Source organism: Oreochromis aureus, linkage group 18 (assembly GCF_013358895.1).
Source record: "Oreochromis aureus strain Israel breed Guangdong linkage group 18, ZZ_aureus, whole genome shotgun sequence".
NCBI classification, from domain to species: domain Eukaryota; kingdom Metazoa; phylum Chordata; class Actinopteri; order Cichliformes; family Cichlidae; genus Oreochromis; species Oreochromis aureus.
In genome coordinates this window covers 26,800,254-26,814,322 of record NC_052959.1, presented here as the reverse complement: position 1 = coordinate 26,814,322, position 14,069 = coordinate 26,800,254, and the positions used below count along the sequence as shown (strand labels likewise).

Here is a 14,069-nt window from a genome sequence, read left to right as displayed (position 1 = left end):
TATTTGAACTGCAGTCCAAAAGCAACAATTTTCATCGTGTATACTGTGAGGCAGAGAAAAACTGAAACGGGAATGTGCTGCTTCTACATTTCACTTGAGGCACTTTTCCACTTTGTTTCACCATAAGTTGTATTTTTATGAGAGAAATTCAATTATGTTATGCGCCAATTAGCGTTTAACTAGCTAGACAGTTATATTAAGCACAAGCTTAAAATGTGAAATGATCTTAATGCGTTTCTACATTTGCCAATGAGTTTCTCTTGTAACAAAAAACAGTGTTATACACATTGTGCTTCAGAAATGTCTTAACAGACTAAATAGCAGTAGGACAGAGCTGAGCTTTACATTCCCACAGAAGTAAAATTAAATAGCATCTCAGAACAATTTCAAACATTAAGCACAAACTCTGAAATGCATATTGCGTGACGTCTCCAAAAATATGAAGATTGGTTCCCTCCATTTTGAAAGGATTATATGACAACAGAACAAATTAGACACTTTATATTTACGTGCTACCCAATGATTAACCTTCAGCCTATGAAATAAGGATTAATAGGGATAGTTCGTTTGGTTGGTTGTGATTAAAAAATAAACTCTGTAGGGGGAAAAAACAGTTGAGTCATACTAAACTGTGTTGTATGATTGACAAAAGTGTTAAAACTGCGCAGCCTAACACGTATGTGGAACTAGGTCAGGTTTTTCCAGCCGTTTCTCCACCGCATCGCACACTTACTATTTCCTCTATTTTTAAAATAGATAAAATGGCTATGATATTTTAAGATGTCTTTATTCCATTCAGCTCTATGGCACCATGTTTGCAGCGTAGTTAGCCCTCATATGCTTTACAGCGTAGAATAATAAAAAGAGGCCTGCGGCATAAATACTCAGTTTAAGATTTTGCAGGCACATTTCCTTACCAGAAAGTTGTGTATACGCTCTCAGTCCATCTATAAATTTATTTATTTGTGCTGTGGCTTCCTTCCTTCCTTTCCATAAAAGCATATGAGCAGACATCAGACAGCTATCATCTGCCTCGGTGCAATTTAACAAGGTAATGGCTCTCTGGTGATTTACAAACCATGGTGGACAGGAAGGGCTTGTGCCTTGTGGGAGGGTGTGTAGTAGGAAGACTTCAACTGTGGTGAAAATGACTGTAACTTGTACATCATTTCATTATAAACGCACACTAAGCACTTTTAAAGTTTACAGTGTTAAGCAATCTTAAGTGAAACGAGCACAGAATTATTGAAATTGATTGCATGAACTCCCCACTCAGCCTCTCACAGATGGAGACAAACTGACAATGAGTGCTCACAACACAGCGCGAGGCGGTACTCCAAATGCAGCGCATGAGATGTTTTTTTGACATTTTCTGAAAAACTATTGATCCACATCACATCAGTCAGAGTTTTCCTGGTGTCTTGGTAGGCTCTCTTGAGAATGTATTAACAACAACCATCACAGGACCGAAAGACTGCAGGAGATGCTTTTGAAATCCAGCACTTGAAAGATGGCTTTTTATACAGTTTCTCTTTGTATTATTTGAACTCTTATTTTTCCGTGTGTCCTTAAAATAATCAGCTATACTGGCAGATAAGCACGAGGAGAAGAAAGAGAAAGGCACATAGGGAATTCAAAGTCAAATATACAGTCATATTTTTCAGGTTAATGAAGTAAATATATGAAGAAATTCACTGTGTGATTCGAAAATTGGCCTTTTGCCACTCACCCTCAGAAATAAAATAAAATTGAATAAATCACACATAAAGCAGTGCAGGCATACACATGCCGCTACTGTATTTGTTTAATTTTTATCTTTTCTTTTCCTTGGATTGTTTTTTTTCTCCTTTATTTTTAAATCAATAAAGTGACATTTTGCCACTTACGACCTTCCTCAGGTTGCGCTGAACCCTGATTCATAGAATTATAAATAAAAAGCTGAAACTGAGAGTTGTGACTGTGAACATCTCATCTTTATAATGTAATATTTCACCAGCACATCATTAGTGCAAGTGTGTTTTTCCTTTTGTTCTTCTACAGTTTAAAGCCTGCCTTCAATATAAAAGAGCAGAGCCTCCCTTTAAAGAATTGTTTGGCATTTGGGGAAATAGGCTTCTCACTTATTTGATGATCAGAGGATCTATAACATTAGAATACTAAAAAATGAAGCCAGCAGCTGATTATTGTAGCGTAGAAAAAAGACAATAACTTCAGACTTTGCTTTGCCCAAAGTAAAAGAAATAATGCCTCTAAAACCTCATATAAAAATTGTTTTATATTATGTTTTTGTCATTCTCAAAATCACTCTGAAGTCATTGTCTTAGTCATACTAGAGTAAAAATAGAACCTTATAGCTGGGAAAAAGTGTTGGCTGTCTGGTAATTATATTGAAATTTTCTTGCAAGTAGCTGTGGTGACTGCCTGGTTGCCCAGAGGTTGAGCATGCAGCATCATCTGCCTCTAGGCAACAACTTTTAATCACAAGGTGATTGCACGGGTCGAAGGTTGTGAAGCAGCCTGTATCCAAACAGCCGTGGTCTCACCCAGACTAACCGTGATCGCTCTCAGAGAGATTGCCGAGGGTTTGCAAATAACTGCAAACTAATTTATAAGTTCAAACACATTGCCAAGATGTTCCAGTCAGTCTTGCATTCAGTCTGAGTCTGCACCAATCAGCACAACTTCTCTTGTACAGTCAAGTGGTTGCCAGCTGGCTTTATTCTGGTTATAGTCTTTTGTAGAGGCAAGGCTGCTGAGCAGTTCTGTATTTTGCAGTTAGATTGCGTTTCTGCAGCATTGATGTTATTATTTGTGCAGGAATTTCAGAATTCGTTCTTCAAATATAAATTTTTATGAATTTAGATGGCAACAGATTTCTGATTCTTGCAGATTAATCAGCATTATAACAGATTTTATCACTGTCTTAATGCATCAAAGTCACTTTGAGGACAACAACAGACTGCAAGTTGTCGCTGACCTGGTCGCCCATTTCAAAATCAATGAAACTGCAAGTTAATTGCGCACAGTTGTAGCAATTTTAGTTGTTTCACCATCTCCAACCTCTGTTTTCCCTAGTGTGACTGTAGCATTGTTCATCTTTGGACAAAACTTGTAACAGGTTTGTCAAGTGGTGAAAAGTTGTCTCTTTCCAGGCTGCAGATGCAAATGCATCAATGACACATTAGTTTGGGACCATTATTTATAAATTAACATGATGTGTTGTTGTAGTAGGTTGTGAATATAGCAAATGAAACCCTAATCCGTTCAGAAAAGAGTCTACTGAGGTCATAGAACACATGAGCATTACAGTTGGTTTCCCCATAGACTTTGACACAAGGTGCAACCAGGAAAAATTCAAGGTGAAGTCACGTATGCAGTGACTTCACTTCACAGGAAACCTCGTCAAGGGTAAATCTATGGTGTTGATGTTTTTGGAGGCATGCAAAAAAAGCCTTTTCCTTAGTAATAACAAACCACGTGAGAAATTCTCACCCTTATAAAAAGAAGATAAAAAGAAAAAGAACTGTATCAACTAGCAGTCCAGTCAAAACACTGTGGGACATAAAGGGACATCAGGGGAAAATAAGCTCACTTTACTTTGCATGAATCTGATCTTTTGACTTAGAAAATTGAGCAAGTTAATGATAGCATGCAGACATTCAAAAGCAGCAGGCTGACAGTGACAGCTATTATGATAACGATTGTCTTGACTTCTTTTTTCTATAAAGGTGAGGCAAGTTGAGAAAATATTCTGTGCTTTATTGTTATACTTCATTCTGATGTGCTTCCTTTTTAATCCTTTTGGACCGGGCTGCCAGCTGAAGCTATGTCTTCGCTAGGGTCTTAGGATGTGTCATCGGTCAGTGTTATTTGCAAGAAATCCCCAATGGACATTTTTCACTACTGTAAAAACTACATGGGAGGATTTCATTGGCATGTTGCTTGAAGCCGCTACACCGTTGGGGACATTTCTCTCTCAAGTTTCAACTGGAACTAATGCCTCCCTGCTTCAGTTTGCACCACCTTGGGCAAAGTTTAGTTCATCTGCCTCAGCTTGCTTCTTTCCATTGATTTTGCATACATTCATGCCGCTGCCTCTAAATTACTATTTTTGAAATCTGAAAGTAGGGTGAGAAGGACAAGCGAATCTAGAGGCAGCAAAAGGCAGTGGGAAGGATGGCAAAGTAGATAAAACAGACAGGGGTGTGCGTTTATCAAGCGTTTCGTAGTTGGCGCACTGATCCAGGATCAATTGACGCTCTCAGATCAGTGGGGACGGCATGATCAAGGGAAGCCTGTGGTCACTGAACCCAGATCAGCTGTTGTTAGGATGGATAATTAGGGAGCTGGAAAGAATATTCAGAAACAGATGGTAGGATGGGTGAGACGTGTGGGAGAAAGACCGAGAGAGAAGAAAGAAGAGAGGCTGTCTCTTTGGATGAGAGTGTGAGCTAAATGCCTGAAATGTAAAACAAAATGGGAAAATGAGAGAGTGATGGAGAGGAAGATGGGGGGTGGACAGGAGAAGTGGAAAGAGAAGAACAAGGCAGGGTTGGAGAAAGAATGGATTGATGACAAGAACAATTGTGACAGACGCAGGAGGGAGGGGTGAAATGCTGATTCGGTTTGAACCGAAGAGGAGGATAAGGACACGGAGAAGCCGGGTGGAAGACAGAGGCAGAGATATAAAAACTATATATGAAAAAAAATATTAGTCTGTAACTTATGTACTTTTTTTCAACAACACGGGTTTCTTTCCTGTTGTGCCAATAAAGCAAATTTGAATTTGAAAGAGTTCTCAGCATAGTGGAAACTTGGCTGGAAAGGCATAAAGAGGCAGATGAAAAAAAAATATACATGGATTTGCACTCGGTATCTGTTGTGAGAGAAACCCCACTACCAGCCCACCCCACCCGAATGTTTGAAGTTGAAAGAGCATGAGGAAGATTGAGGGAGGAGGAAGAGGAGGAGGTGCAGGAAGAAGATGAGTAGGCGAAAATAGCTACTGTGACCAGATCAACAGTTAGACCTTTGGGGAGTATCAACTCTCGAGTTTGAGCGGCAGACAAGAACCAACGTCTGGTCAAAGAACTACAAACACACACACAAAAGCACAAGAGACACCATCAGCACGGATGTAAAAAATATGTGTACACTGATAAACACATCTTGTACTTGGTATGTAAGAGCGCACAAAGGCTAAATCTATCCGCCCGATACCATTTAGAAACCACTTACACTTGTTTAGGCTAGTAGCACAAGGGTTTCTTGATCGTGTATATAGCTATTTAGTAATAAATTGTGAGGAAGTTTTACACAATAATGTGCATTTCTTTGTGAATACAGTCGAATACTACGAATGCTACTAACGCATGTGAGGAAAAAGTAGATACTTTTACAGTATGCAGCCTTTCTTTTCTTTGACAAAAGAATCAAACAGACAGAAATTTTGAAATAATAATCTAGAATTGATTGCTGTTGGTTGCATTTAGGCTTTAAATGTTGTTGATGAGCCACTGTTACTGCGAGCGATTTAGTGATAAATCCCATCAGGCCGATGTTTCATTCAAGAGCATTACTATAACTGTATGGTGCAAGGAGCAGGGTAATTGGGACAGAGCTGATATCGTGTCTCCGTTGTTCACAGTGACACCTTGGCAAGGACACAAATTATACTTTGCGGTAGTAAACTGTTTATGGAGTTTGCAGTAGAAACACTAAAACAACAGTATAGTTGCAACTAAAAAGCAGATAATATGATTCTTGCTTGCTAGATTTTATCACTGAAGTGCTTTTATTAGAGATGGCGGTAGTTCTACTGTAATAATACTTGATGTGAGTCCTGTACTGTGATTAATGTGGAAATTTCTTACTCTTTAGTGCCTATGTGTGTGTGTTTCCATTGCACCTCTGGACAAAGTGTGGCCAAAGCATGAAATCCCTTTGTGAATGCATGTAATTGTCTGTAGCTGTTAGTAATTGATACAGAATTAAGATTTAATTATGCATTTTGGTTATTGATTTTTGTTCCTGTTTATCATATTGTGTTTCCTCCCTGAAATTTGTGAAGCTTTAGAATGAAAGGTGAAATACCTGATGGAGCGCAGAATAAAAAGTGACACGGTATGCGGTGTTAAACAAGTGAAGTGCATCTGCAGAGGATCAGAATATACTGTGTATTAATCATAAATGTTAAGTGCTGTCATGTTTTCAATATGAGATTTTAATACAAAAGTATTAAATGATTCTACCCAGGAATGGAAAAGAGGCTGGCAAGAACAGACATCTACATGGTAGCATGTTCTCCTTCTGAAACACTTAATTATTTCAGCTTTATTACTGAGAATTCATGGTTATTGTCTGGTTAGCAGATGGCTCTCTGTGCTGCGAAACCTGTGAGCTGCAGCTGAAGCTGCTACGCTGAAGAACCCAGTCAGAGGCACAAAAAGGGACTGTAACAAATTCAAAAGGAGCCTTTGTTACAAATTGGAACAAAATACTGCGCAACAGTCTCTGAATTCAACCAGAAATAAAAGGGAAATCAACAGCTGTATATTTCATCACTTCTAAAAATGCATCTTTAACTCTGGCTTCCTAATACTGGTGCATGCAGCAAAATGTTAAGCTTGAAGACTGCATGCTCCTGGGAAACATAGATAATAAAGGGAATACTTTATTCATTTGGTGGAAACTGAAGCCAGAGATGCACAAAAGAAATACCAGCTGGACTTGTTGATTATTTTCTTTTACCAATATTTTACAATAGACTGCATAGAAAGACGCACATTGCTTCCAGGACCTATTGGTTTATCAAACCCTGTTTTGAAGCCTTGACTTGACTGTCCCCCTTTTGCATTTTTAAAATCCTGATGCAACGAGTGAGGGGTGGGTCCAAATGACAAAGCAAGGACCCTAACATGGTAGTGACTTACCCATCACAAAGAAGCTTCTTCCTAAATCAAACACTGTTTTATCATCTGTTTTACTTCAAATCGAACAATACGTTTTTAAATTGAAGCTGGTGTTGTTTTCAGGCTAATGATTGACTTCATAAACTGATAAGGGAAGCTTTTACTGTGGCCCTAAATCAAGTGATGGCCTTTTTTAAAATAGATTTTTAAGCATTTTTTACAGCCAGTGGATTTGCTGCCTTCTGACCATTTATCAGAATGTAGGTTTGAGGCGCTTCTAAATTAGCTCCATTTTTCAGACCCAGAGGCTACGTCCATCATTGATATGCAGTGTATTTTTTTGCCCTTTTGGCCTCCTGACAGACTGCTAACGCCAGGCTATGTTTCTGTCATATATCCATACCATTGAGAACGTTAACATCTTAATCTTTGCAAATAGTGCAGAGTTTTGGATATTCTGCTTTCTAAACATTCAGATTCAGCGGAGGAGACTAGAGCACTGCCTTCCATTGGTTCAGAAAGTTTGAAAAATGTCTGTGTGTGTTCAAAGTTGTGAAGTCTAATCTTAGATGTTCAGAGTTTCATGTCTGTCCAAGCTTTGGATGTGTTCCAAATGTCAGCCACCTAACAAGTTCTGTGAGAAAATGAGCAGGGCTTCACTTCTGAGCTATATTCCTCTACCATAAAGCAAGCACACTCATATATAACGTTTGCGCCAATCCAGTTTATCTCAAAACTAAGAAATTCATTATATCCCTTAAGCGAAGGAACAAAAACCAAACATCAGCGTGTGACCTATTGACAGACTATTTATGTTGCCCACATCAGCAGGGCACGGCACATGTACAATTTTCAGGGGCTTCTGGATCGATACGTCCCCCTTAACTAGATATCATATCGTTTTTGAAAATCCATCACACCTGTACTGGCAAGAAATATACATCGTTTATAATGAAAGAAGAAATAACCCCCCAAAAAAGAGAGAGTGTAAGAGCCTGGAGTCTGGAATGATTAGAAATGGGTGAGATGTAAGAGAGAAAGACGAAGAACAAGATGTGGGGGTGGGGGCATGAGTAGAGATGAGGGGAAGAGAATTAAGGAGACTGATAGTTGAGCACAAGGTCCAGGGGGCATGGATAAGTGTTTGTGTGTGTCTGTGTGTGTGCGAGAGTGAGTGACCGTATGCCTCACACACCTACACACACACCCACACAGAGAGGGTAGCTCATGAAGACAAATGTAGTGACCTTGCTTAGTGATAAGGCATGAAGATAAAGTAGTGTTGGATGAAATAACGGAAAAAATACCAAGAGAAACAAAGGTGTGTGTGTGTGTGTGTGCGCATGTGCGCATGTGTGTGGGAGTGCACAAGACAAAGACGGGAGAATAGACAGATGGAGAGATGAAGAGAAAGGGTGATAATAGTGAGACAGAAAGAATGACAAAAGGGTGATGAGACAAGCAGCCACAGATGTGGCTCAATACCGAGAACGCCAGATAAACAATAAGAAAAGAAAACAGAGGCAAGACAATATGAAACTTGACACACATGTTTGGACTGACCTACCTAATGCTCTCCCTTCAAGATTTCCAAGATAAAATAGCTTCTTACCCCCTGAAACTCTTGTTTTTGCTGACCACTAGTAGTTTCTGCAGGGTTTCACCTAATACACTGAAATCACTGATAAGTGTGATTTGTTAGAGGTGCAAGATCAACAGGAAGAGGTTAACAGTGTTGCCAAGTTAGCTGTTTTCTTCCTAGTTTTTGTGCCTTTGCTCTTTTGTAAACATGTTATAGTGACACAAGTATTCTGCTTGGGCTGGTGTTAGAGGAGAGGAGAACTATATTTTTTAAAATAAGGTGGTCAACCAAAGAGCCAGACAGATATGTAAATAAGCTGTACATGCACCTACCTCCTGCCTTGAACTTTAGCTTGACCATTTAAATTCAATTTTTCTTTCTCTAAAAAACCATTTTAGCAGAGTGGGTAAACTCAGTTTTTGGATCCTTCCATGACTCTTCCACCACAGCTCAAATATGTTTTGTTTTAATTACAGGTGAATAATTTGAAGCAATTTAAACACTTTATAAAATTATAATAGCTTAAGCTGAAGCTAGCTAACTTTAATTTTTGACCTGAATCAGCCAAGAAAAGTTCTTCTGCAGGCAATCGGTGTGTCCTGCCAGGAGGTCCCTCCAAAGCAAGCCTTGACTCTTAGCAAACGTCTTGGTCGGAGAGCAGGGTGATTATATGGTCAGTTATTTTGACTACCCTTTATAAATGAGTGGGCAGGGTGCAGTAACATGAATTTTAATGGTCTCCAGAATATTAAAAACCTGCACATAATTACCAGTAATAGTAAACACTGCTTAAAAAGTTTGTCTCAAAATGAGATTTAAAAATTCATGTTATGGGTAGAGAAAATACTAATTAGGCACACTTACATCTTTACTATGATAACAAGTAGATATCTCTCTCAACACCCATTTGAGGCTGTTGAACCTCTGCTGTCCAATTTTTTATTTTATTGAAAGGCTTTTCAAGTGAAAGCACACATCCACTACTCTTTGTATTGCTGTGGATCTTGGACTCAGCCAGGGCAGCCCATTGTCACTGATTCTATTCATAATTTTTTCATGGACAGAATTTATAGACGCACCTGTGGAGGGTGTCAGCTGCCTTGGTCTCAGAATGTCATCTCTGCTTTTTGCAGATGATGTGGTTCTGTTCAATTCCATTTTATTTTATTCATGTAGCGCCAAATCACAACAACTGTTGCCTTAAGGTGCTTGTTACCCTCATCAAATGACCTCCTACAGGGCAGTTTCCAGCTGAGTGTGAAGTAGCACCTCCAGGTCTGGTTCTCAGCTCCGACTCTGTGTTGGAATTGAGTTGCTGCCCAAGTGGAGTAGTATCTGTCATTCACAAGAGAGCAAAGTAGGGTGTGTGGTACTGGTAGACATAGTGACATAGCGAAGTGAAATCTGAGCGGGGGCGGCCGTGGCTCAGGGGGTTGGGAAGCGTATCTGCAACCGGAAGGTCACCGGTTCGATCCCTGGGCTCTCTGTCCTGGTCGTTGTGTCCTTGGGCAAGACACTTTACCCTACCGCCTACTGGTGTTGGCCAGAGGGGCCAATGGCGCAATATGGCAGCCTCGCCTCTGTCAGTCTGCCCCAGGGCAGCTGTGGCTACAACAGTAGCTTGCCTCCACCAGTGTGTGAATGTGAGAGTGAATGAATAGTGGCATTGTAAAGCGCTTTGGGTGCCTTGAAAAGCGCTATATGAAATCCAATCCATTATTATTATTATTATTATTTACATTTCCATCCTCATCTAAGGCAACTAGCTGTGGTTAGTGACCAAAATCTCAGTCATTCATTCCCAAACCACTTCAACCACCAGTTGACTTCAAAGTGGGATGTTTTGGGCATGCCTAACCTGGAGCAGGCTCTGGGGTAGACCCAGGACAAATGGATAGAATAGCTTAGATAGCACAGTGTCCCACCAGAAGAGCTGAAGGAGGTGACTGGGAAGAGGGTAGACTGAGGCCCTCACAACTAGGACTCGTAGAAGCAGTATATGATGGTTGGAAGAATGGATGGATCCTTCTAAGGATTGAGATCCTTGTCTCGCTCTTATAATGATTCTGTCTGCACTGACTTTCCATTTTATTGTAGTTAAACTAACATAGCTGTCCTAGTTTGAAACTGGGGGAAAACACAAAGAAGAACTTGCTAAAAAAACAACTTTGAATGTGAAAACAAATCTGACTATTCACTGTACTTAAGCATGATGGCTTTTTCCAGGTGTCTGCTTTATCACAGCCTGCTTGTTTTACGTTTAGCCATTATTTGCAGAGAGCCAGCTCTGCACAGAGAACAAAGCTGAAAAGTTTTTCTTGAGACAGAGAGATAGACAGATATACATCTAGATAGACAGACAGATAGGAAGCAGGGAGACCGGCAGCAATCACAGTGCACAAACACTGCAGAGGTCAATGCTATCACGGAAACGAGCGGTTATTTCGTAGCATTTCATCATCATCATCTATCTCGGTCGCTTGCGCTCTCTCCCTCTTTCATGGCTGGATTTCTCATTGATGACAAAGCCATTTATGTCTCTCTTATTCCCCCTTCTCGCCTCCCTCCTCTTTATCCCCCTCATTCCTTTTCCTCTCCCTTCTGTTCCTCCTGGTTTCTCTCTAACTCTCCTCGCTATTTATGCTTCCTCTGTTTTATTTTTCAGCTTTTTTTTCCCCTCTTGCACTTTTCCTCGTCTCTCATTCTCAATTTGCCTCTCCTTTCCATTCTCTCTTTGCTCTTTGTCTTCCTTTGCCTCGTTTGCACTTGCATCTCTATTTTTTACTCCTCTCTCACCTCATCTTCGTCACTCCTCCTTCTCCTCTCCGTCTTACATCATTTTTTCTTTCTCTAAACACCTCTCCCCCTCCCTCCTCCTTCTTTTCATTTTACCTTTCTCTTTCCCATGATTTAAATTCTGCGGATCATCTTTCTTACTTTCCTCTTTGCTTCTCACTCTGCCCTTCCCCTCCTTGCTCATCCTCCTTAGCGCACTTTCTTTCTCTCTTCCCACCTCCTGTTTTCCTCACTTTGGCTCCACCACCCCTTTCATTATTGTTTCTTTTCGTACTTTTTTCAAACTTGTGCGTTTGCTGTTCCCCCTCATATACTCCTTACAAACATTTATCAGCCTTTTCTTTCCTTCATCTTCACCATTACCTTCTTAACTATTCATTTCTCTTCTCTCCCTATGGGTTCCTTTCTAACCCATTCCCCTCCTTCTAACTCCCATTTTCTTGTTCTTTCAGTCTTTCTCCCTACTGTCTCACCTCTTGCACACCCTCCTCTCCATCACCATCCTCCCTGCTTCACTTTATTTTTTTTAACTGTCTGTGACGGTATTCTTTCTTCCCATACCTCTGTCACCTCCCTCCTTTTTCATAATTTCTTTTCTTGCATCCTTTTTTCCTTTCCATTCTTGCCTCTTTCCTTTTCTCTGCTGTGTTTGATCATGCTCCCCTCTCTTCTGTCTTCTTCCTTTTTTTATTTCTTTCCCTTTTACTTCATTAAAACAAGAAACCCATATATAGCAGTCATTGAAAAAAAAACACTATTTAGCTCTCTAACTAAAGTTTAAAGGCAAAAATAACTGATAAATTAAACAAACACAGCTAATACAAGCTAAATCTCCTCAAACACTTCATAAAGTACATTTTCTAATAATTGATATTCTCTTCCTCAGCGCTGAGAGACAACCGCATCCAGCTGCATCGCTCGACATCCACCGAGCTTTCCATCACCATCTCGGAGGTGCAGCTGTCTGACGAGGGAGAGTACACCTGCTCCATCTTCACCATGCCAGTCCGCACCGCCCGCGCCACCGTCACAGTGCTAGGTGGGTCACAAAAATATGTATAAAGTACACATTATCAGTCACTCTTCATGTTGTGGGAGAAATCTGTCATTTTGTATAGAAACTGCTTTACCTTTGATACTGTCAGACATATTTTTATATGAACTTATCCAGAAAGAAACCTATGGATTTTTCATATGTCTTAACTAGGTAAAGAGATAAAAGGACAAAAGTATAAAAGAAAGACGCTTTGCTCATTTTTCAATTTCAATAAAACCTTCTTTACTATAAGTCTAACCTCCCTGTCTCCTGTATGTCCTTGAAGGATCCTTAGGTTTTCATATTTTTCATATTTCTCTGTCTCTTGTAGGCTTTTCTAAAATATTTCTTTGTTCACACTCAGGGCTAATGGTCCACAATGGCATTCTTGTCTTCATTGTGTTCACCCTCAGCTTGCCTCTTTTGAGGCTGATTGACATTTGCACAAATCAGCTTGACTGCAGTCTGTCTTAATTTGTGACAAATTAAAATGGATCATTCAAAGCTTCTGACATATGCTGTTATCACCCCACTCAGTTTTCAAGTTGTTTATTCCCACTTTCATGGGAAATACTACTGCAATTATTCCAAGCTGCATTCAGAGTGCACATTCAGAAAGTAAACGCAGGTGTTTTAAATTACAGAAAAGTCCAACTTGACTTGTCGAGCTGTAAACAAGTGGCTTGAATTCATCTTGATACATCGCCATGGTATTTTGCTAGTGCGACCTACTCACAGAGTTTACCCTCATGCTAAATGAAGTTTGCCTTTGTTAATGTTCAGTGTAAGTCAAACTTGCACTGGTAAGCTAGCATTTTAATGCTGAATCTTCACAAAGTTTGGGGAATGATTGAATCAAACACAATGTGTTTAATTTGTGCAGTAAAAGACAGAGAGAGTATAGTTCAGAGTATAGATGAAGCTGAAAAGCACCTAAAACAACCATTTGCCGTTAAGCTACCCAACTGCAAATCAAAAGGTCTACTCTGCCAATCTTCTCTCCCACTAAATAAAACAAGAAAACATATTTAAATATTTAACAGAACATCTAAATGCTAGTACTGAATAGTCTTCCATGTAATTGTTTCATACTGTTGCTTAAATCTGTGCATAAGGTTGTGGAGATCATTTAATTCCACTCATCTTCTATAAGATGGATATTATTGCCAATAAGTCAACGAATTAAAAACATTCAGAGTTTCCAAAATTGAAATAAAGTTTGGGTCACCAAAAAGTGAAAAGTTATGCAAGTTTAACAGAACAGTTTGCACAATGATAAATGTGTTATCTTCCAGTTCCTACAGGTGTCCCAGTGTTTGCTGCTTTGTTTTTGCTTCTGTCCATTTCATCTCAAACCAGCTCAATGGCTTTTAAGTCTGGTCTTCCATCATTTAAAGACTACCATCTAGTTCTTTTCTCCTAATGTTTTGGGTCATTACCTTGTTGTAGAATGAGCCCCGGATAAACCAATGTGTCTTCTGCTGCCTTTTTCCCACCATTCGGACAGCAGTATACAGTACTAAAAATACATCAGGGGGTGTCATAACAGTTTCTTTCAACATTGCCCTCATATGGACACAGGTTTAGGTAAGTAAGCTGGGGCATCTATAGAAACTGTTAATTTAGTTCCACTGCTCCAGGAAAGCATTAGATGAATAAGTTTGTAATCCGTGAAAGAAGTCTGTTTTCTCTGAAATTGAGTTGGCTTTTCAGTTTTTACTGAACAAGAAGTTGTTTTTTAAAA

At 39.7% G+C, this 14,069-nt stretch overlaps 1 protein-coding gene across 8 annotated transcripts in view; it reads left to right on the top strand.

Moving 5' to 3' along the window:
- The window catches only part of cadm3 (cell adhesion molecule 3), a 95,833-nt gene that overhangs the window by 45,084 nt on the left and 36,680 nt on the right, over positions 1-14,069 (top strand). For all 8 annotated transcript variants that reach the window (XM_031754945.2, XM_031754943.2, XM_039602567.1 and 5 more), the window contains exon 4: positions 12,176-12,328. In XM_031754945.2, coding sequence (XP_031610805.1) covers positions 12,176-12,328 — 153 coding nt within the window. The remainder of the gene's footprint in view (positions 1-12,175; positions 12,329-14,069) is intronic.